The sequence below is a fragment of the Spinacia oleracea genome, chromosome 2 (assembly GCF_020520425.1).
Source record: "Spinacia oleracea cultivar Varoflay chromosome 2, BTI_SOV_V1, whole genome shotgun sequence".
Classification (NCBI taxonomy): Eukaryota; Viridiplantae; Streptophyta; class Magnoliopsida; order Caryophyllales; family Amaranthaceae; genus Spinacia; species Spinacia oleracea.
The window spans coordinates 8,670,839-8,695,348 of record NC_079488.1 but is presented as its reverse complement, the minus strand read 5'-3'; the positions used below and the strand labels follow the sequence as shown (position 1 = coordinate 8,695,348).

The 24,510-nt window shown below is 35.7% G+C and overlaps 1 protein-coding gene across 1 annotated transcript; it reads left to right on the top strand.

Annotated features, from left to right (window-relative positions):
• Positions 1 to 17,433: 17,433 nt before the first annotated feature.
• On the top strand, positions 17,434 to 23,959 carry LOC110793731 (ureide permease 2). The gene is made up of 8 exons (XM_021998629.2): positions 17,434 to 17,590; positions 20,597 to 20,842; positions 21,479 to 21,617; positions 21,749 to 21,923; positions 22,032 to 22,075; positions 22,159 to 22,262; positions 22,564 to 22,938; positions 23,535 to 23,959. The coding sequence occupies exons 2-8, from the start codon at positions 20,606 to 20,608 to the stop codon at positions 23,766 to 23,768; spliced, it is 1,308 nt and encodes a 435-aa protein (XP_021854321.1). The 5' UTR covers positions 17,434 to 17,590; positions 20,597 to 20,605; the 3' UTR covers positions 23,769 to 23,959.
• Positions 23,960 to 24,510: the final 551 nt, after the last annotated feature.

Here is a 24,510-nt window from a genome sequence, read left to right as displayed (position 1 = left end):
CCTTTTATTCAAGTTATGTGTTCCGGCAGGTGTGAATAAAATGATTCCAAGACCCTAAAACCATTGAAGAATTAAGCACATTATGTATTTAGACTCAATTCTAAAATCTTTTAGGTAAGCAAAAGCCTTTTGCTAATAGTCTAGAAACTACTCTTGGTTAATAGGTACGTCTAAGAGCTTATTAGGTAAACCTATCAATTTTGCCACGACATAAAAGGACTCCTTACTTATATCGTTGAGTTTCACCAAAACTAACATGTACTCACAATTATTTGTGTACCTTACCCCTTTAGGATCAATAAGTAACACATCGTTGAGCGTAAAACTATTACTAGATTGATGTAAAGGTTATCCAAGTAAGTGTTATTTTGGCATGGCACCTTTTAACTCAATTTTTAAAGTTTGGAACTTAAGGCTCTTACTATGTTGGTTAGATTTTAAGTGAACTAAAATCCTTAATCATGCAACATAATCAAGCCATAATCTCATGCATAATTAAGACATATTTAAAGCAATAAATAACTTAAAGCATGCATAAGATAAATGTGATCTAGTATGGCCCGACTTCATCTTGAAGCTTCAACTTCAAAGTCCGTCTTGAAAATGGATTGGAAACTCCGTCTTGAATTTCACCATGGGAGGCACCATTTTCTTCAAATAGGATAAGCTATAATTAACCTAATTACAACTATTTGATGGTACGCAGACCATATTTGAATTGAAAAACAAACTTTGGTGCATTAGACCAATTACATTCAAATTAATGGTACGCAGACCATATTTTCTATCCTATTTGGGCCATACTAGTCACTTCACAACCTACAAAACAGTACATATACAATATATACCATTCACCCATTCATTATCATGAATGTCCCACATAGCTGGTTAGTAAAACACATTATGCATCACATAAATATTTGCAGCAATTAATCAAGGGCACCAATAATCTACCAATTATTCAGTCCTTATTAATTCTTATCAAGTTGTTTAACCTTAAAGGATTTGTAGACCTAATCAAGAGTTTATGACTAAAGGCTCCCACTTAAACCAATAACTTTATATGCTTTACTAATGTTAAACATAAAAATGTATTTCTAGTCTAACCAAAAACATACAAATTTAATTAAAATTTAAAGCTCATATAAAATTATAATCGAATCCAATTAATTTATTTTCAGTTGAATTAAACGAATTTAAATTAATTCAAGGTTTAATTTTAGTAAAATAATTAGTATAAATTAAAATTTTATAATAATTATAATATTCAAAATTAAAATCCGAGAAAACAATTTAAATTATTAATTTTAAAGTTAATTAAAATTATTTCCGAACTGAAAATTTCAAATTAAAATTAAAACGAACCAATCGGGTCAAGACAAGGCCATGGGCTTGCGCCCATGCCTCGTCAAGTCCAACAAGCAACAAAACCCTTGTCACTCGATTGATCGTACCGCAAAGCCCAAGCAACAACGTACCAATGCTTCAGGCCCAGCGAGCCACGCTTGTGCGCAGCCCACTCGCCCATCGCCTTGGCGCGCTGCTGGGAAACGCTTGCTGGACAGGCCAGCCAACACTGCCCGCGTGCACGTTGTTCTGCGCTTGTCGCTGCCTTGGCTACTGCCTTGGCGTGCTGCTGGGCGAGGCAACGCACGTTGTGGCGCAGCATCCATCGCTGCCCACGCGTGTTTGCCTTGCTCGCTGCACTTGCTTGCCCATCGCCCCACACGCGTAGCACACAGCACCTAGGCAGCCATTGCCTTGTGCATGCCACGCTCGTTGCTCGCTGCATTCGTACCGCATGGGCGACGAGCTCCCTTGCTCGTCGTCGCGTGCCCGCACTATACAACACCCCTTAAGGGTAACACGTAGCTTCCATTGCTTTGTGCGTGCAACATTTATGAGCGAATTTTATAAAATTAATATTTTAATTTAAAATTAATGACAAATTAATAAATCATATTATTTTCATAATTTTAGGGCGAAAAATCGAAAATTTATTAATCAATTAATTTTCAATTGGATTCAAATCTAGGTCATAAAAAATTTAAAATTTATCATAAATTAACAATAAATTAACAATTTTTATGGTGGTTTTTAATCATGGGTACCTAATTAAATCATTAATTAATTATGAAAATCAAATCAATTCTAAATTATTCGAATTTCAACAAATTAATCATAATTACAAATTAGGTTGTATAATTAACAAGTCTAGGCATTCAAATTTGTTAAACATATACTGTAGGTCAATCAAAAATTCAAGATTTATCAACAAGAATCGCAAATATTCAATTTAAAATCTTAAATCTACAAACTTTTGCGTTCGAAAAACTAAAACCTCCGAAAAGTCATAGTTAGGCTTCGAATTTGGGAATTCTGGCTTCGGCCAAAAAGTAGTTTTTTTGTCAAAATTTTAGCATGCCTTTTACATGCGGAATTGACACAAAAATCACTCTATTTGGTTGAGTAACGAAGAAACTGCCGAAAAATTGCGTACATATTAATTAAATAAACGCAATTTGCAATTAATTAACAATTACGAAAATTAATCACCCCTTTTTAATTCTTTGCAAATTTGTAAAATTTAACCATGTTAAGCAATTTATAGATTATGCAAATAATAATAGGCTCGTGATACCACTGTTAGGTTATGATACATATGAAAAACATAAATCTTGCGGAAAAACCTAGATGCCAGGATACATATTAATTGCACATAATCATGTAGCATAATTTAGATGCATACACTTTGTAGCGTGCCCTCCCTAGCTGCGCCCGAACCGAACAAGAACAAGTCTTTAGGACTCCAAGTGTCGTCCCTCCGTAGATAGTCCACAGCACGTCCGGAACCGCCTTAAGATTGACCAACTAGAATCGCCCTTAAGGTTCTATAAATTTTCGGCTAATAGGGCAAGTAATATGGCTGATTTTTCTGCTTAAACATCCTAGTTTTGAATACTTGAAACTTGTATATAAATTTGTGACCCTAGGCACATATTTATAAGATTATGGAAAAGGACTTAGAATCCTATTAGAATACCAATTTAGTTTAATTAGAATCCTGTTAGGACTCTATTAAATAAATTCTATCTAATAGGATTAGGATTTAATCATAGAACGAATTCTAATAGCTTTAGGATTCGTATTGCACACAACCGCACACGAGCACGAGCACGAGCACAGCCCGCGCAAGCCTCGCGGCACACGCGAGCTGCTCTTGCTCGCAGCCCATGTCCGTCGCAGCCCACTTGTTCCGCACGCGCCATGCCTTGTTGGGCCTGGCCTTGCGCTAGGCCTGGCGAGGCTTTGGCGTGTGTGTTGAAGCGTGTGTCTTGCTGGGCGAGGGCCTGGCTTCGTGCTGGGCCTTCGTCTAGCAAGTCTCATCCGATGCTAATTCGTACTATACGTTTCCGATTAAATTCCCGATTCCGGAATTCATTTCCGATACGAACAATATTTAATATTTCCGATTCCGGAATTAATTTCCGTTTCGAACAAATATTTAATATTTCCGTTTCCGGAATTATTTTCCGATTCCGATAATATTTCCGATTCTGACAATATTTCCGTTTCCGGCAATATTTACGATTCCGGCAATATTTCCATTTCCGATAATATTTTCCGATACCTGCCATGTTTTCGTTTTCGGCAACATCTACGACTTGGATAATATTTATATTTCCGATACGATCCATATTTCCGTTTCCGGCAATATCATCGTTTCCGGAGTATTCATTTCTTGCCTTTGACGATCTCAGCTCCCACTGAAACCAAGATCCGTCTATTCCGAATATCCATAGATGGAGTATTTAATGCCATTAAATACTTGATCAGTTTACGTACTATTTGTGTGACCCTACGGGTTCAGTCAAGAGTAAGCTGTGGATTAATATCATTAATTCCACTTGAACTGAAGCGGCCTCTAGCTAGCCATTCAGCTCACTTGATCTCACTGAATTATTAACTTGTTAATTAATACTGAACCGCATTTATTAGACTTAACATTAAATGCATACTTGGACCAAGGGCATTATTTCCTTCAAATCCAAGTTTCCAACCCTCCAATTGAGTTGATTCACATGGTTTTCTATAACACTCAATCGTTATTCAAGCAACCATGACATAAGAGAAGAGAAAACAAATAAGCAATTATCCAAACCCAGAAACAAATGAAAGACTTTTTGAAGGAAATAGTGCCCTTGGTCCAAGTATGCATATAATATTAAGTCTAATAAATGCGGTTCAGTATTAATTAACAAGTTAATAATTCAGTAAGATCAAGTGAGCTGAATGCCTAGCTAGAGGCCGCTTCAGTTCAAGTGGAATTAATTATATTAATCCACAGCTTACTCTTGACTGAACCCGTAGGGTCACACAAATAGTACGTAAACGGATCAAGTATTTAATGGCATTAAATACTCCATCTATGGATATTCAGAATCGACGGATCTTGGTTTCAGTGGGAGCTAAGATCGTCACAAGCAAGAAATGAATACTCCGGAAACGATGATATTACCGGAAACGGAAATATGGATCGTATCGGAAATATAAATATTATCCAAGTCGTAGATGTTGCCGGAAACGGAAACATGGTACGTGTCGGAAAATATTATAGGAAATGGAAATATTGCCGGAATCGGAAATATTGCCGGAAACGGAAATATTGTCAGAATCGGAAACATTATCGGAATCGGAAAATAATTCCGGAAACGGAAATATTAAATATTTGTTCGAGACGGAAATATATTCCGGAATCGGAAATATTAAATATTGTTCATATCGGATAGGATTTCCGGAATCGGAAATTTAATCGGAAGCATATCGTACGAATTAGCATCGGACGAGGCTCGCTAGACGAAGGCCCAGCACGAAGCCAGGCCATCGCCCAGCAAGCCACACGCATCACCAACACACGCCAAGCCTCGACCAGGCCCAGCGCAAGGCCAGGCCCAGCCAAGGCCTTGGGCGCGCGCGCGGACACAGGCAGCAGCATGGGCCGAGCGCTGTGCGCTCAGCGTGGGCCACAAGGCCTGCGCGAGTGTGCGGTGCTCGTGCGATGCTCGTGTACATGCTATACGAATCGTAAAGCTATCAGGATTCGATATATGATTAAATTCCTAATGCTAAAAGGATAAATTAATTAAATAAGAGTTCTACTAGGATTCTAGTTTAATTAATTCGTATCCTACTAGGATTCCAATTCCTTTTCCATACCTCTATAAATAGGTGCCTAGGGTCATAATTTATAGACACAATTAAAGTATTCTAAAGGTAAGATTTTGAAGAAAAATCAGCCATACACTTGCACCTAAATAGCCGAAATTCCTAAGCAACCTTAAGGGCGATTCTAGTTGGTCAAGCTTAAGGCGGATCCGGACGTGCTGTGGACTATCTACGGAGGGACGACACTTGGAGTCCTAAAGACTTGTTCTTGTTCGGTTCGGGCGCAGCTAGGGAGGTCACGCAACAAAGTGTATGCATCTAAACTATGCTAAATGATTATGTGTAAATAATATGCTTTCCTGGCTTTATGGTTTTTCCGCATGATTTATGTTTTGTCATATGAATCATAACCTAACAGTGGTATCACGAGCCTCTTATTATTTTCATAATCTAAATTGCATAAACATGGTTAAATTTTACAAATTTGCAAAGAATTAAAAGGGGTGATTAATTTTCGTAATTGTTAGTTAATTGCAAATTGCGTTTATTTAATTATATGTACGCATTTTTTCGGCAGTTTCTTCGTTACTCAACCAAATCGAGTGATTTTTGTGTCAATTCCGCATGTAAAAGGCATTCTAAATTTTTGTTAAAATTACTATTTTTCGGCCGAATGCAGAATTCCCAAATTCGAAGCCTAACTATGACTTTTCGGAGGTTTTAGTTTTTTCGAACGCAAAAGTTTGTAAATTTAAGATGTTAAATTAAATATTTGCGATTCTTGTTGATAAATCTTGAATTTTTGATTGACCTACAGTATATTTTTAACAAGTTTGAATGCCTAGCCTTGTTAATTATACAACCTAATTTGTAATTATGATTAATTTGTTGAAATTCGAATAATTTAGAATTAATTTGATTTTCATAATTAATTAATAATTTAATTTGGTATCCATGATTAAAATCCACCATAAAAATTGTTAATTTATGTTAAAATTTTAATTTTTATGACCTAGATTTGAATCCATGTTAATCGGAAATTAATTGATTAATAAATTTTCGATTTTTCGCCCTAAAATTATTAAATTAATATGTTTCATTAATTTGTCATTAATTTTTAATTAAAATTTTTAAATATTTATGAAAACGCTCATTAATGTTGCACGCACAAAGCAATGGAAGCTACGTGTTACCCTTAAGGGGTGTTGTATAGTGCGGGCACGCGACGACGACGACGACCAAGGGAGCTCCTCGCCTGTGCGGTACGAATGCAACGAGCAACATAGCGCATGGCGCGCGCACGAGGCAAGGGAGCCTCTGCGTGTGTGCTGTGTGCTGTGGCGAAGGGCGAAGGGCGAAGGGATGGCACGAGGAGAGGCGCACGCGCGAGGGCGAGAGCTGGTCGCCCAGCGATCGCTGCTCCGCGCACCAACACGCGTGGCCTCGAGGGCTTGCTTGCGCGCGAGCGAGCGAGCACTCCCATCGTGGCTGCTGCGATGCATGCGGGCAAGCAGGCTGCGCGCAAGCGTGGCTTGACTTGCTGCGTTTGCGCGTGGCTGCTGTTGCGATGAGCCATGGGCCAGCGATAGGTCGTGCACTCGACGGGGCTTGGGCGCAAGCCCAAGTGCTCTTCATGTTACGATTATCGAGTTTTAAATTTTAATTTGAGATTTTCAGTTCATATAATTTGAATTAATTTTAAAATTAATAATTTAAATTGTTTTCTTGGATTTTAATTTTGAATATTATAATTATTATAAATTTTAATTTATTCTAATTATTTTACTAAAATTAAAAACCTTGAATTAATTTAAATTCGACTGAAAATAAATTAAATAAGTGGGTTCAATTATAAATTTATATGAGCTTTAAATTTTAATTAAATTTGTATGTTTCCGGTTAGACTAGAAATACATTTTTATGTTTAAAATTAGTAAAGCATATGAATTTATTGGTTTAAGTGGGAGCAATTTTAGTCATAAACTCTTGATTAGGTCTACAAATCCTTTAAGGTTAAACAACTTGATTAGAATTAATAAGGACTGAATAATTGGTAGATTATTGGTGCCCTTAATTAATTGCTGCAAATATTTATGTGATGCATAATGTGTTTTACTAACCAGCTATGTGGGCTATTCATGATAATGAATTGGTGAATGGTATATATTGTATATGTACTGTTTTGCAGGTTATGGAGTGACTAGTATGGCCCAAATAGGATAGAAAATATGGTCTGCGTACCATTAATTTGAATGTAATTGGTCTAAAGTACCAAAATTGTTTTTCAATTCAAATATGGTCTGCGTACCATCAAATAGTTGTAATTAGTTTAATTATAGCTTATCCTATTTGAAGAAAATGACGCCTCCCACGGAGATTTTCAAGACGGACTTTGAAATTGAAGCTTCAAGATGAAGTCGGGCCTGTTAGGTTATGATACATATGACAATTCATAAATCATGCGGAAAAACCATAAAGCCAGGAAAGCATATTATTTACACATAATCATTTAGCATAGTTTAGATGCATACTCTTTGTTGCGTGCCTTCCCTAGCTGCGCCCGAACCGAACAAGAACAAGTCTTTATGACTCCAAGTGTCGTCCCTCCGTAGATAGTCCACAGCACGTCCGGATCCGCCTTAAGCTTGACCAACTAGGATCGCCCTTAAGGTACTTAGAATTTTCGGCACATATAGGCAATTGTATGACTGAATTTTTGCTCTCAAAAATCACTTTGAATACTTGAATACTCGATTAAAAAACTCTTGTATAAATTTATGACCCTAGGCATATATTTATAGAACCTTGGAAAGGATTTCGAATCCTGTTAGAATACTAATTAATTAATTAGAATCCTATTAGAACTCTAAATAATTAATTTAATCTTTTAGGATTAGGATTTAATCTATGCACGAATTCCGATAGCTTTAGGATTCGTATAGCACGTACACACGCACCGCACGAGCATCGCACGCCCATGCGCAAGCCTTGCGGCCCACGCTGTGCGCACGGCGCACAGGCCCACTGCCCCCAGCCCATTTGTGCGCGCGCGCCAGCCTTGGCTGGGACTGGCCTTGCGCTGGGCCTGGTCGAGGCATTAGCGTGTTGTTGGATGCGTATGGCTTGCTGGGCGATGGCCTGGCTTCGTGTTGGGCCCTCGTCCGGCAGGCCTCGTCCGATGCTTATTCGTACGATACGCTTCCGATTAAATTCCCGGTTCCGGAATTCATTTCCGATACGAACAATATTTAATATTTCCGATTCCGGAATCAATTTCCGTTTCGAACAAATATTTAATATTTCCGTTTCCGGAATTATTTTCCGCTTCCGATAATATTTCCGATTCTGACAATATTTCCGTTTCCGGCAATATTTCCGATTCCGGCAATATTTCCATTTCCGATAATATTTTCCGATACGTACCATGTTTCCGTTTCCGGCAACATCTACGACTTGGATAATATTTATATTTCCGATACGATCCATATTTCCGTTTCCGGCAATATCATCGTTTCCGGAGTATTCATTTCTTGCCTGTGACGATCTCAGCTCCCACTGAAACCAAGATCCGTCGATTCCGAATATCCATAGATGGAGTATTTAATGCCATTAAATACTTGATCCGTTTACGTACTATTTGTGTGACCCTACGGGTTCAGTCAAGAGTAAGCTGTGGATTAATATCATTAATTCCACTTGAACTGAAGCGGCCTCTAGCTAGGCATTCAGCTCACTTGATCTCACTGAATTATTAACTTGTTAATTAATACTGAACCGCACTTATTAGACTTAACATAGAATGCATACTTGGACCAAGGGCATTATTTCCTTCAGTCTCCCACTTGTCCTTAGGGACAAGTGTGCATTTCCTAATTCCTTTGTCGCCCGATGCTTGCTCTTGAACATAAGGTAAGAGTTGTCATCCTTATTATGTCCAGAGGTGTTCCTCGGTTTCAGAGTTCAACTGATCAAATAAACAGATAATCATAGCCTATGATTCATCCGAGCACGGCCATGCATTTCACAGTTTCTAGCTCTCCGAGTGGCCTTGTACAACTTTTAAGCATCTCATCCCGATTTATGGGAGGACAATCCCAATCTTGCGATCTTGAGATTAGACTTCGTTTGATAGGTGATTACCTGAGCGTTGCCTTTATAGCCTCCTTTTACGGTGCGACGGTTGTTAAACGTCAAAGCAACCAGTTCTCAAACAAGTAATCTCAAATCACTCAGGTGTTGAGGATTTAGTGTCTAATAATTTTAATGAAATTTACTTATGACAGATTTTCATCTCTTACAGTAAAGTTTCATAGGTCTTGTCTGATACTAGTCTTCCCAAAGTAAGTATCTATGCAAATGATTATGACATTGCCATGTCCACATAGTTCAAGAAACAGAACTACTAGTCATCTTGTGAAGGAAATAATGCCCTTGGTCCAAGTATGCATTCTATGTTAAGTCTAATAAATGCGGTTCAGTATTAATTAACAAGTTAATAATTCAGTGAGATCAAGTGAGCTGAATGCCTAGCTAGAGGCCGCTTCAGTTCAAGTGGAATTAATGATATTAATCCACAGCTTACTCTTGACTGAACCCGTAGGGTCACACAAATAGTACGTAAACGGATCAAGTATTTAATGGCATTAAATACTCCATCTATGGATATTCGGAATCGACGGATCTTGGTTTCAGTGGGAGCTGAGATCGTCACAGGCAAGAAATGAATACTCCGGAAACGATGATATTGCCGGAAATGGAAATATGGATCGTATCGGAAATATAAATATTATCCAAGTCGTAGATGTTGCCGGAAACGGAAACATGGTACGTATCGGAAAATATTATCGGAAATGGAAATATTGCCGGAATCGGAAATATTGCCGGAAACGGAAATATTGTCAGAATCGGAAATATTATCGGAATCGGAAAATAATTCCGGAAACGGAAATATTAAATATTTGTTCGAAACGGAAATTGATTCCGGAATCGGAAATGTTGAATATTGTTCGTATCGGAAATGAATTCCGTAATCGGGAAATTAATCGGAAGCGTATCGTACGAATTAGCATCGGACGAGGCCTGCCAGACGAAGGCCCAGCACGAAGCCGGGCCATCGCCCAGAAAGCCAGCGCGCCACAAACGCACCAGCCAAGGCAGCGCCAGGCCCACCGCAAGGCAGGCCCAGCGCGCGCCAAGGCTACGGCAGCGTGTGGGCTTGCGGCAGTGGGCTGCGAGCACGCGGGCTGCGCGCGCGCGCGCATGGCGCCCCTCGTGGGCTGCTGTGCGTGCGTGTGTGTTTGTGTGCTACTCAAATCCTAAAGCTATCGGGATTTGTCATATGATTAAATCTAATCCTAAAAGATTTAGTTTATTTAATTAGAGTCTTAGTAGGATTATAATTAAATAAATTAGTATCCTAATAGGATTCCAAATCCTTTTCCATAACTCTATAAATAGGTGCCTAGGATCACATATTTATATCGAGTATTCAAGTATTCAAAGTGAGTTTTTGAGAGCAAAATTCAGTCATACAATTGCCTATAAAGTGCCGAAAATTCAGATACCTTAAGGGCGATTCTAGTTGGTCAATCTTAAGGCGGATCCGGACGTGCTGTGGACTATCTACGGAGGGACGACACTTGGAGTCCTAAAGACTTGTTCTTGTTCGGTTCGGGCGCAGCTAGGGAAGGCACGCAACAAAGAGTATGCATCTAAACTATGCTAAATGATTATGTGTAAATAATATGTTTTCCTGGCTTAATGGTTTTTTCCGCATGATTTATGAATTGTCATATGTATCATAACCTAACATCTTGCATTCTAGTCGTCTAACATTTTCTATGCGTCCAATTTTATAGAAAACTCCGACCAGGGACCATTCTCAACTTTTGACATTCAAGTTCACTTGATAGACATTTCTTAGTCACAGGACTGGTCCTGACAGTCTATCTTGAATATTTCGTCAAATTGAAGGGACTCATCATTTAATACTAAACCAAGATTAAATGGAATATGAAAATACATTTCATATATGATAAATGTTCAACCCAATGTTTTACAACCATGGGCCTCAAACCCATCTTTAAAACAGTTCATGGAATTCAAAGCTATGCTTGATTTCCAGTGCTACAACGTGAGTGTTGCTTCTCACTTGTTGCATAGGTTTAGTTATCACGCTTTGCCAATCTTAACATCCTTTTCATCGAATGTTCTTCGAGATATGATGATAAGAACTTTTCGAGTTTGTTTATTATGTGATCTAGTCTTTCTTACTTTGATGGTGGTTTTACTCATTTTGCAATGAAGAACCATCAAGTTAGCAGACGTTTTTCTTGCTTCAAGAGTGGTTCTACGCATTTTTCAATGAAGAACCATCAAGCCAGCAGATAGGTGATCTACCCAAGTTCAGTGAAGAACTTTAAACAACCCTGTTTTATTGTTTCTTAGGCAATAATTACTTTTACTTCAACTGTTTAGGTTGCTAGTGATGCTTTGTTTGGATTTACTTATCCAAGCAGTTCACAGACATGTGGAAGACTTTCCAGCTGTATCTTAGAACATAGAAATTAATATTTTAATTTCCCACGCAACAACTCATGGTCTCCAATCCATGTTGCCATTTCAAAACACGATGCTCTATAGCTCGTCCTTATCAATGGTTAACTCCAAAGGGTCTTGCTTGATCCTTTGCCAGTGTTTATGCGTGTAGCATCAATATTTTGCATATCTTTATTTCCTTGAATCAAGAACTATTCCTATGTACCTTTTCAAGTACCATAAGTATTCTTGATCTCAATCTAGTTGATCTTCACTTAGATCAATAGAGATTGGTATATGTTCGTCATGCCTAAAGTCATACGATACGTTTTTGGCGATCCTCATATTATATCATACATGATAAATTCTTTTGCAGAATAATTCCCAATTGAATTCTATTCATGTAACTTTAGCTTATCTAGTTTCAGTAGATACTAAATTCAGCTAAATTCTTTGACATATAATATAGGTTAAGAATCTCATTTAGACTCTTTGATGTTTAACTTAGTAAATGCTTATACATAGTTCAAACATCCTTTACTTAGATTTATTCACATGGGTCGAATATCTCCAATGGAGACTTTCGTGTTTGATTTAGTAAATGCCATTACTTAATCCAAAACAATATCATAAGATCTTTGTAAATAGATCTTAATACCCAGTATGTACTAAGTTTCGCCATGGTCCATCATTGATGAATAATTTCAAATCTAAGTCATTAGCATTTGAATGTTATTTCACAATAGAGAGATATGTGTGATACACATAGGACCAATTAAGTTTTACGTACTCCCACTAAACTTCTTATATATCTATAAGAATCATGTACATTTTATGAAACTAAAATACTTATTAGTTTCACTAAAATACAATTCCAATTCCCAATTGCTTGCTTAAATCTATACTTAGATTTCATAAGCTAACATTCATTTCAAGCATTATTTGGATCCACAAATCCTATGACATACCATGTACATAGTTTTCTTCCAACATTTGATTGAGGAATACGTTTTGTCATCCAATTGTCATATGTACCAATATGCAATCATTGCTTGAATTATAGACTTGAGCATTACGATTATGCATGAGGTTTCAACATAATCCATGCCATGAATTTGCTTGTAACCTTTAGCAACTAATTTAGCTTTGTGTGTGAACACAATTTCATGTTTGATGGTTTTTATCCTTAAAACAAACTTGCAACCAATAGGTGTGAAACTATTCTTGCAAATCAACAAAATTTCAATTTTGTCATCAAAACATTGAGTATGTTTTATGGCCTCTAACCATTTAAAACATTTGAGTCTATATATGGCCTCTAACCATTTTAGGGAATCTAGGTTTCGTCATAGCTTTCTTACAGGTCACAAACTCATTAATCTACATGATAATAGTTTGACTGCAAGTTGTAGGTTTCTTCACTATCTAATGGAAGAATCGCATAGCTTCAATGACCTGAACTCCATGTTTCTTCACTATCTAATAGAAGAATCTCATAGTTCCAGTGACTTGAACTCTATGCCTACTAGGGTATAGAACATCAAACAATAGAATATCAATAGCCACTTGAAAGTCCTTTGAATATTCTGTTCTCCTTGAAGCACTTGTAAAGTGTTCTAAGAGATGTCTATTCTTTAAAAGCCACTTCTAAAGTCCTTAAAGAATACGTGTTCGGATTTTCTAAAGATCTTCGAAAAGCCTCCGGATTGTCCGTTTATGTTTGTTGTTCGCCTCGAAGACTTCCGAGGTCTATTTTCTCCCACTTGTCATTTTGGAAACGAATCTCCAAAAGGACATTATTTCGAGCAAACAAACATTATGTTCTCAAAAATTCGTGGTAGAAACAATACCCTTGTGTCTCATTTGAATAAATCACAATGAAATATATATCTATACTTGGGCCTTAGTTTGTCGAATGACAAACACTAAGCTCCCAGTGAGTTTTGCAACTCTCTAGATATATTTTATGAAAAGTTATTCTGAAATTACTTTTCAATAGCTTTGACGAATTTGGTTTAGTTTGGTGGTAGTTGAGCATTTTGTTTTAGAAATTATAGGAAAAGTCTTTATGATTCATCATTGATCGAATCAAGTACTAATTGACTTCGATCATTCCAACGTAGATATGCCATATCTTATGGACCTAGATTGTGAAATTACAACACACAATCATTGATGATCATATTTGGTTTCAAGTAATCATCAACATGATCTAACCTAGATCTTTATGATTTCTTGCCAAGTGGGATTTATACTTCTGAATCTTTGAACTAGCCAAACAGATTCAAACTTATATCACATTGAGTAAATAAACCTATATTCATTCAAATCTGTGTGAAATAATAAAGTCATAAAACCTTTCTTTAGCTTTGAACTCTATTGTCTAGGCGTTCTAACAATAGTTCATATCTTTTGTTACTTTCAACAAGTAAGACTAGCTTGTCTTGAATGATCTAGAAATCAATCAACTTTCAAAAGTCCATCAAAACAGAGCTTTTGAATGTTAACTTGTTGACATGGTCTAAGTAACAATGCCAAAGATTAGTGGAACACAAATCAAGGGGTTGATTTGAACCTAGTAAAGTTCTTATTGTTAAAGAGTTGTTTGTTTTAATCAAGCATATTGACTCAACCCGTAATTGACCATTTCATTCAAATAAACAAACAAACATTGTTTTTGTTTTTCTGAATGTGAGTCTTTCTGTGTTTGTAAACAGAAATTTAGGTATGCTGATTATGGAACAAAATAGCCATTAAGTTCCAGCCTTTGAAAGGACTTAAAACAAACTAGATGACCCTACAACTAATGTAGCATTGCCATGCTTCATTTCCCACTTGTAGGTCATTAGTGTATCCTAGCTTCCATTGTTTGAGTTATTACCGAAGTAAGAACCTCAAGCGGTATATGATACCAAGGAAGTTTGATTGCTAGGTCACTTCTCTTTAAACATAAACTTATAGGTAGAAACGGAATCGTAAATTCCTTTCATTTGTTCCTTGTTTTCCTATTTCTTGTACCCTTTCTTATAGTTTTAAGAATTGAATTCTCTAGTGTTGACTTTTATACTTTGTTAGACATGTCCAATGTCACTCCAACAAAGTTCTTACCATTTATGTTGAATATTCTGTTTCAACTAGATGATCTTACCAGAAGCTTCTAAAGTTCTCTAAGCATCGATCTATTCGAATGTCTAGGGTCTAGACTCATTCGAGAATTAAATGGAAAAAGATATTAGGTTGTTAACCATTGGTAAAGCTGAGCGTTTAAGCTCAATGCTTTATGATCTCAAAACTACAGTGTATTTTGAATCCACAAGCACCAATTGGTTCGCCATTCGATTTTGATACTCGAAAACAACCATAAAAGTCACTAAAAGAAACGTACATTTAAATTGCTCATTTTCTCTCATTTCCGTGAATCGTTCTTGGATTCATTACCAATCGAGGAAATTTACTGTTACCTTTCTAAAAGGATTTACCGCAGTGCAAGATTTTTAATTATAAACAATAATTAAAACATACATTGAAGCATGCAAAGTCTAAACATTTATCATGAATAATAACTTGAAAATGAAAGCAATCATGCAATTTAAACAAGCCATTAGCATTTTATTCGAATTATGTGTTCCGGCAGGTGTGAATAAAATGATTCCAAGACCCTAAAATCATTGAAGAACAAAGCACAGTTTGTCGACTTAATCCTAAAACATCTTAGGTAAGCAAAAGCCTTTTGCTAATAGTCTAGAAACTATTCTTGGTTGATAGGTACGTCTAAGAACTTATTAGGTAAACCTATCGATTTTGCCACGACATAAAATGACTCCTTACTTATATCGTTGAGTTTCACCAAAACTAACATGTACTCACAATTATTTGTGTACCTTGCCCCTTTAGGACCAATAAGTAACACCTCGCTGAGCGAAAACTATTACTAGATTGATGTAAAGGATATCCAAGCAAGTGTATATTTTGGCATGGCACCTTTTAACTCAATTTTTAAGTTTGGAACTTAAGGCTCTTACTATGTTGGTTAGATTTTAAGTGAACTAAAATCCTTAATCATGCAACATAATCAAGCTTTGATCTCATGCATAATTAAGACATATTTAAAGCAATAAATAACTTAAAGCATGCATAAGATAAATGTGATCTAGTATGGCCCGACTTCATCTTGAAGCTTGAACTTCAAAGTCCGTCTTGAAAATCTCCGTGGGAGGCACCATTTTCTTCAAATAGGATAAGCTATAATTAAAACTAATTACAACTATTTGATGGTACGCAGACCATATTTGAATTGAAAAACAACTTTGGTACTTTAGACCAATTACATTCAAATTAATGGTACGCAGACCATATTTTCTATCCTATTTGGGCCATACTAGTCACTTCATAACCTGCAAAACAGTACATATACAATATATACCATTCACCCATTCATTATCATGAATGGCCCACATAGCTGGTTAGTAAAACACATTATGCATCACATAAACATTTGCAGCAATTAATCAAGGGCACCAATAATCTACAAATTATTCAGTCGTTGTAATCTATTTTTGTACTGACAAAATATTGTACAATACTTTTGATAAGAAATATTTCGTTCAAATGTACTTAAAAGTACATAATTAGTTCGTAATATAATGAAATATGGAGTTTATATATTTCCAAAGGTAATGATGTCAACTGTTTAATTAGGTGCAAAATTAAATACAACAACAAAAACAACAAGAACAACAATAACAAAGCCTTAGTCCCAAAATGATTTGGGGTCGGCTAACATGAATCGTCATAGGAGATCGTCATTGTGACAAATCAAACCAGAAAAGAGCGGGAAGTTAGAAGAATAAAGAGGAAGAAAGTGGAATTAATGAAAATAAGATAAGAGGAATATATATACATAAAAAACATATTATAAGGGATAATAAAATAAATAAAGTTTTAAATAAATATAAGTAAAATAAGCACATTTCAAAATGGCATTTTAATAAATAAAACAAATAATATATATGAAAAAAAAGCAAGTAAAAGTAAGAGAGTAAAAATGAAAGATGTACAAGTCAAATGAAGGTCATCAACGTATATTCTCTCCCTCCACTCTGTCATATCCAACGTCATATTTTCCTCAATCCCAAATAGGCTCATATCATGCCCAATCACCTTCTCCAAGATAGTTTTCTTAGGTCTTCCCATACCCCTTGCAATTCTATCACTTTGCCACCCTTATAGCCTCCTAACCGGAGCATCACTTTATCTTCTGCTTACATGCCCAAACCATCTTAAACGATTTTCCATCGATCTTAAACTTAATCGGTACAACCCCTACTTTCTTCCTAATAATCTCATTTCTCAAACGATCAGCTTTACACAATAATTAGAAGAAAAAAAATTAAATAATTAAAAAAATGTTAAACATGATACGTGTTAGCTTTACGTAATCTAAATACAATAGAATTGATATTTAAATATTTTTTAAAATATATAAAAGAAAATATTTTTATTACAAAAGAGATTTTTTTTTTTGAAAGTATATTACAAAAGAGATTGTATATTTAACGTTCAGACAATATAATTTGACAGTTTTATATTTACAAAAATGCCCCGGGGGTAACCTCTAGCACCTCTAGTTTAGCCCACCATAGCAACCGTCTGTTCTTAGTAAGCTGTTTCCAGAACAGCCCTATTGTCTCCACGTCGCATACAACGCTTGGGTGCACCACTGGGTCCCACAAACCGTCACTTCTTTTATTTCATTTTCTGGAAAAAGAAACCCAGAAAACAGAAAAAACAAACACAAACTAACCATTTCTTATTTCTCCTCTCCTCTCCTCTCCTCTCTGATCGGCGGCAACTCGGCATCTTTCATTCTCTCATCTCCCCTTCGAAGGTATAAACTCTACCCATTAATTTCTTTGTTTTTGCAAATTTATTTAATTGAAAATTTGGATTATTGAACTATACTTGTTTGAACAATAGATGAAAAATTCGTGACTAGAATGTTCAATTTTAATGTTAGATAAGTTAGATTTAGTTTAGAGGATAATTTATTTGTTGTTGTTGTTGTTGTTGTTATAATTTATTTGTTGATTTACAAGTAAGGAAGTTAGGATTTGAACTTTAAAATATTTTGTTGTAATTGCTAAATTGAAATCCATGATTTTGAATAGGTTGATTTCGTTGTTAATAAGAGATGAAGGGTATAGAACAATTTTTGGAAAAACCATACTTCAAAGTCATAAAAATTCGTCGAGTTCAATCGTAATTTTTTTAACGTTATTGTAATAGAATATGTGCCCCAACGAATTATTAGTTGTAATTTGAATTTTGGATTATGATTTTGTTATATGCGTCCAATAATACCGAACCCTTAATGGAAAAAATCATGGGACAGCCACTGCATGTAATTTGTACTTCATAAATAATAATTATTGATTTAGTTGTAATTTGGATTTTGGATTATGATTTTATTATATGCGTTCAAGAATTCCGAACCCTTAATAAATAATTCCTGGCACCGACACTGCATGTAATTTGTACCTTATAAATAATAATTATTGATTTAGAATCATACTAAAAAAGTAAAGAGAGCACAAAAGGTAAAAGATGTATATGATATTTCATCTAGGGTGATGATAAAGGTCGCAAAACATTTAGTTGTCACAATCTTACGTGTCGCAGTATAATTGGCACATATAAGCGTCACGTAAGTTATGCGTCATCATAATATTTTTACTATCAATGCAATATTTTTACTATGAAATATGTAGATAATATAATCGATATAAATGAGGAAACAAATTAGAATATTAAGATTTTCCTACCTTTTATGAAACATGTATAATAGATTATATAAGTTGAATATTTTAGTTTCCAATTTAAATCATGACATATAAGCATGCCATGTCATCATTGTGACACGGCTTATCATTTTCGTTTCATCTATGACTTTCTTTAAACAATTATGTTAGTTGACATTCAGATGCCCTATTAGGTGCCGTTAAATGTTCATTGTAGCAAGTTTCAGCGACAATCTTGCAAGACTTGACTCTTGAGTTTACTTATGGGGAGTGGGGGTAAACTCTTGTATAGTTTGATATATCCAGTGCCAATAACAAGATCTTGGTTAAAAACTTATATGGAGTAGTTGTTATTCTTGGATGCATTTAGAAATAATCCATCTGTTTGATAATGAATTTTTAATTAATTTTTTACCATGATTTCTCTCTGAACATGCTAGTTCCTGTTGTTGGTTACTAGATCGGCAAAACTTTGTTACTAGAATTTTGTTTTTTTTTTCAAGAGGAACTATTCAATTAAAACAAAGGAAAATTACACTAAAGAAAAAGAAAAGCCAGCACACTAAAATAAATAAAGCAAAATGATATCGCCGGAACCCGTCCAAGAAGAGCTGCACCACATAGGTTCTCCAATAAAACAACACGAGGGCCCGAGGGGCTGCCTCCATTAGTACAAGTTTTGGGGTGAAACCAACCCCATAATTAGCCAACCAATCCGTCGCTCAGTTGGAGAACTCGCGAGCTACTCGAACCCGACTCAGTCAAAACTCGGTCAAACCACGACTCGAATAACCTCGACTTGAGCTTGAGATCGACTCGAAAATTTAACGAGTCGAGTCGAGCAACTCCATACTCGACTCGAAAAGCTTGTGAGAAACTCGATTTATTTATACATAATATAACTTTTTTTGGAAACATAATGTTTTATTTTATTATTTTTACTCATCATTATATGCTTTCTTCTTTCAATTTTTTTTATAAAAAAAATCAAGTTTTAACTTGGTGTGTAACTCTTATCAACTACTTATTATAGTTGTGTACAATCCTATAAATCCCTACAAAATGAATATGATATACAGTTCTTATACTATAAAGAAAGGTAACCAAACTTCTCTCCTCGGTTGTATAGCCTTTTTCTTGCAATAAATGAAGTCAGTTGACAAAGACAAACACTCTAAGCTACTGATGTTATTTGTATGAATTGTCATTTGCTTCCATTGAAATGGATGTTAAAAAATACAAATGGTTCTTGAGGTAATACATGTGGTTTGATCATATATCTCTAGTGCGTAAAAAATAAATGATGCTACCTAAAACCAATTACCTCCATTCACTTTCATGAGGCAAGAAGAAAGGAAGATAGACAAAATGAGAGATTTTTTTTTGTCCCACATTGGTCAAGAAATAAGGGAGAAGAGAATGGAAAGAGTTAAAAATATAAATCTTTGAGTTTGAGAATGTTGCAAATTACTTCCTTTTGGGCTTTTATTTGGGCTTATGGTATGTTGACATGGTGTAAGAACTTTTAATGAGATTGGAATTCGAGTTGAATTCGAGACTGAGTTTTCGAGTCGGTTCCGAGTTGAGTTTGAGCTTGAGTTTTGTTTCAAGCTCGAGTCGTGTTTGATATTTTTGAGCTTGTGTGTTTGACTTGTTTTGACTTATTTCAGACAAAATAATTCAGTTAAGATCAAATAAGTTTAAATAATATAAGTTCAGAAAAAATAAGCATTTTTTCAGACATTTTAACACGCAAATAAGTTTATTTAAGTCAAAATAATTTATTTTTTCCCAGATAAAGTAAGTTTAGATAAAATAAGTTTAGATAAGTTCAGACAAAATAAGCCGAATAGAACGGAGCTAACACGCCACCCCCATGGAACCGACCTCTAGTATTACTCGCCTAAGCCCCTTCTTCCAAGCAAAAGCTAAGCCTCCCATAATTATTTTTTGTCATAATTGTTTACTAGAGTAATTTCAGTTAGTTATGATATAGTCCATTAACCTTTGAATTTCCTATGCTATTAAAATCGCTTACTATGTTTTATTTGGTGCAAAAAATCGCTACCAATGTTGTTATGTGTAATGATTTACAGGAAAAGAACATGTTTTTAGTAGAGAGTAAATCAGCTGCTATAGTCTGTATGTTGGTGTCCCTTCTATTTTTGGGAACATGGCCAGCAATTCTGACTCTTTTAGAAAGGAGGGGGAGACTTCCTCAACATACTTATCTTGATTACTCAATTACAAACTTCCTGGCAGCTGTTCTCATTGCTCTCACATTTGGCCAGATTGGTGGTAGCACACCAAGTATGCCCAATTTCCTTACTCAGCTTACTCAGGTATTTAACTTGTTCTTTCGAATAGAAAACTCCTTAAATGGGCACGAGCTTCATTTCTCAGTGACACCCGTGAATCCGTGATTGATAGAAAACAGTTCTTAAAACACCCGAAAGTTTTTTTTGCTCATAAAACATGGTAGTAGACATCTGCTGATTCGAGTTAATATATCGTCTGTTTTTGCCTTTCCCGTAGAAAATGTAATGTGCGCACCTTAAAATTTAAAAAATATCACCTTTAGGTGTTCTTGAAATTGTTTTAGTTAGGGGTATAGCACACTTTGATATGGGGGGCTGTTAACAGCTTGTTTGTAGTAATTGGTAATTGTGATCAAACAAGAAATTGTTTTACTCTCTCTGTCCTAGAACGATAAGCCATATTAGTGGTTGTACCATTCACTGACACTGGCAATGAAAAAAGAAACAACTCCTAGTCCTTGATCTAATACAGTGTTAACTAATTCTCTAATCACCCCACGAACCGCGAACCAAATAAACGAATTATAACATGAAAATGGTACAATTTTGGTCTAGTTTAGCAAATTAGGTTGCGAATTGCGTACCCGTACCCAGTCTCATACTAGCGAAGCAGGTAACATTGATCTAATCCTTTTGTTTCATTCTGCTTACTTTGTGTAGGACACGTGGCCATGTGTTCTGATGGCGATGGGTGGTGGATTGTTCTTAAGCTTTGGCAATGTTTCAATACAATATGCCTGGGCATTTGTTGGGCTTTCAGTGGCTCAAGTGGTTACATCTAGCATTGCTGTTGTAATAGGTAAACAATTCTGTATCCTAGATTCTAATATAGTTATAATGTCATTTACTATTTACACCCAAAATTCCTTTGTATCATAAAAGGTAAATTGTTGTTTAATTGCTAGAATCTAAGAAATTCAATTGTATCAGGCACAACTTTGAACTATTTCTTGGACGACAAAATAAACAAAGCAAGCATTCTGTTCCCAGGGGTAGCGTGCTTTCTCACAGCTGTATTGCTTGGGTCTGCTGTGCACTCCTCTAATGCAACTGATAATGTGGAAAAGCTTCGCAGTTTTCACGAGAATCTAAAAGAAACGGAAAAGTATGCTAATTGAGTTCCCGAAATGCTGTGAGCGGGAAGCTTTTCTTTATGTCCTTCCATTCCCTTATTTTCTTTTTCCGCAATTATGGTTCAATAAACCCTTTGCAGAGTGCCCGAGATTACAACTGACGAAGAAGCTCCATCTGCAAAAGGTAACTAATCTGAATTCTGAAGTCTTGCAATTGCATTAATCGTTGTGATATATTATTCTAACTTGTGGTGCAAAAATGTATAGATATCATGGAGAACGTAGATGTTGATAATGTTTGTGCTGAAGAAGCTAAAAAGGCTGGAACTGCTGATTTTATAATCGCAGTTGAAAGCCAAAGAGCTATTAAGGTTAGCTAACAGCTCTTCGTTTGATTTTAATATATTCATTGAACCAGCACTTAATAGTAAAGCAAACAATTACATTTGGATAATAATGGAATCAAAGAATACAAAGATTTATCTTACTTTTTATGAGTGCTACTGATGAAATTGCCGGTTAGTTGCAGCTAATGGATTAGTGAAGAAAATGGGTGTCCGACCGCATTAAAGTAACTAGGCATGACACAATCATAAGTCGTAAACTCATAACAAAGGTGAAGAAGGTAGTTTATCAAAAAATCTGGTAATGATGGATATCTAATCGATATAGGTGGTTGGCGAAAGCAAAGTGGTGGGCATGAGCATAACTCTATTTGCCGGCGTATGCTTTGCTCTCTTCTCACCAGCATTTAACCTCGCAACAAATGATCAATGGCACTTTTTGAAGGAAGGGGTTCCTCATTTGGTTATATATACGGCTTTTTTTTACTTCTCGCTGGCCTTTGTTGTGACGGCGGTCTTTTTGAATGTCACCTTCTTGTACTATCCCCTCCTCAACTTGCCTAAATCATCTCTTAAGGAGTACCTTAGAGATGGAAATGGAAGAGGTTGGGCTATTGCCGCTGGCTTGCTTTGTGGCTTTGGAAATGGTCTTCAGTTCATTGGCGGTCAGGCTGCTGGCTATGCAGCTGCTGACGCAGTTCAGGTTAGTACATAGTTCAGATTTTTTCCCCCCTTTTTCTTTCATTTAGGCTCCGTTTGATTGGGTGTAAAATATTTTCAGCGTAAAATGATTTTCATGGAAAATAATTTACAAGGGAAAACACAATTCCAAAATTAGTTTTCCATTGTTTTGTTCCATGTAAGAAAAAATGATGAAACAAAAGGAATATGAAAGAAGCAAACAAGTAGTGAGAGTGTTGTACAACAGAGATGGGGAAAATGAGGGAAAATGATTTCCATCATTGGGAAAGCAATTTTACTCCTAGGAAAAAATGGTTTAACACTCCTTTGCAAACCAAACAATGTAAAATTAAACATAGAGAAAAACTGTTTTGCAGGAAAATGTTTTACGCCCTATCAAATGGAGCCTTATTATCCTATAAAATCAAATCAAATAAAGGAAAAGGGTTTTGGAATCAATCTCGTAACATGTTGAATTGTTCCAATCACATCAAAAACTGTATTGTTTTTATGTGTAATCAATCAATTTGAGTTGCATATTGAAGAATCACAAAAATTCTACATGAAAGGGAAAATGTGAATATTTTGATCAACAATTAAGTTTTAATTTTATTTCAGGCTCTTCCCCTAGTGAGCACCTTCTGGGGTGTACTCTTCTTTGGCGAGTATAGGAGGTCATCCAAGAGGACTTATTTGCTACTTGTATGTATGCTTGTCATGTTTAGTGTTGCTGTGGCATTGTTGCTTGCTTCAGCTGGTCAACGAAAAACAGTAGCCTCAAAGATCAATCGTTTACAACACCAAAATACAAAACCAATGGAGAATTACACTCATGCCACTTTTGACTTTTAGGTCTCTTTTTCTTCCACTTTGTTCCTAATGCTACCTGGTATGAGACAAGTATTCACAAATAAAGAGAGTGCATTCTCAGTTTTACATGTATAGGATAGATTCCACTTGTAAGTATTTGTTCCACAACACATTGTCCATGGGTTTGTAAGTAAATAAGTAATGCATGGTTTATTGATCACTACTTGAATGTAGATTTTCTCTTGTTAATTTCAGCTTATTTTTTTACTTCATGTTTCTGTTATGGTGTTTTCTCCCCTCTTACACTACCTCCGTTACTTGAAGCTCTTTACGCTTTTTTTTTAAGTATGTTGTAAAAAAATTTACACTTTTATATTCTACTAGTTGTTGGACCGCGCGCTAACGCGCGCGGTCCCCCAAGATATTAAAATCAATTATCAGAACGAAATTAGCAAATAAGCAAAGCGATTAGGGAAAAGAACCCATGTTAAAGGACCTTAGGGGGAAAAAAAACAATTAGACAAAATTTTCATGATTCATTAATATGTATGTGAATATATTATGTTTGAATCCATCTATTTAAATAACAATTTCTCTGCAGTATTTCATCCATATATTTTGTTGAATTCTCTTCTATTTTTACCTCGTCTAACCATTTACGTAAATAACAATTACACGTCCAATGTTGATCAATTCTATTTTAAATTTCTGAAGTTAGGGCCAACTTGTTTGATGGAATCATATATTTATGAAACCGATATAATTGGTCGAATAATAGACAAGA

Coding starts and splice junctions, on each gene's coding strand:
- LOC110793731 (XM_021998629.2), top strand. CDS start 20,606: ATGTTTTTAGTAGAGAGTAAATCAGCTGCTATAGTCTGTATGTTGGTG. Junction 21,924..22,031: donor AATCTAAAAGAAACGGAAAA/GTATGCTAATTG, acceptor AACCCTTTGCAG/AGTGCCCGAGATTACAACTG. Junction 22,076..22,158: donor AGAAGCTCCATCTGCAAAAG/GTAACTAATCTG, acceptor AAAAATGTATAG/ATATCATGGAGAACGTAGAT.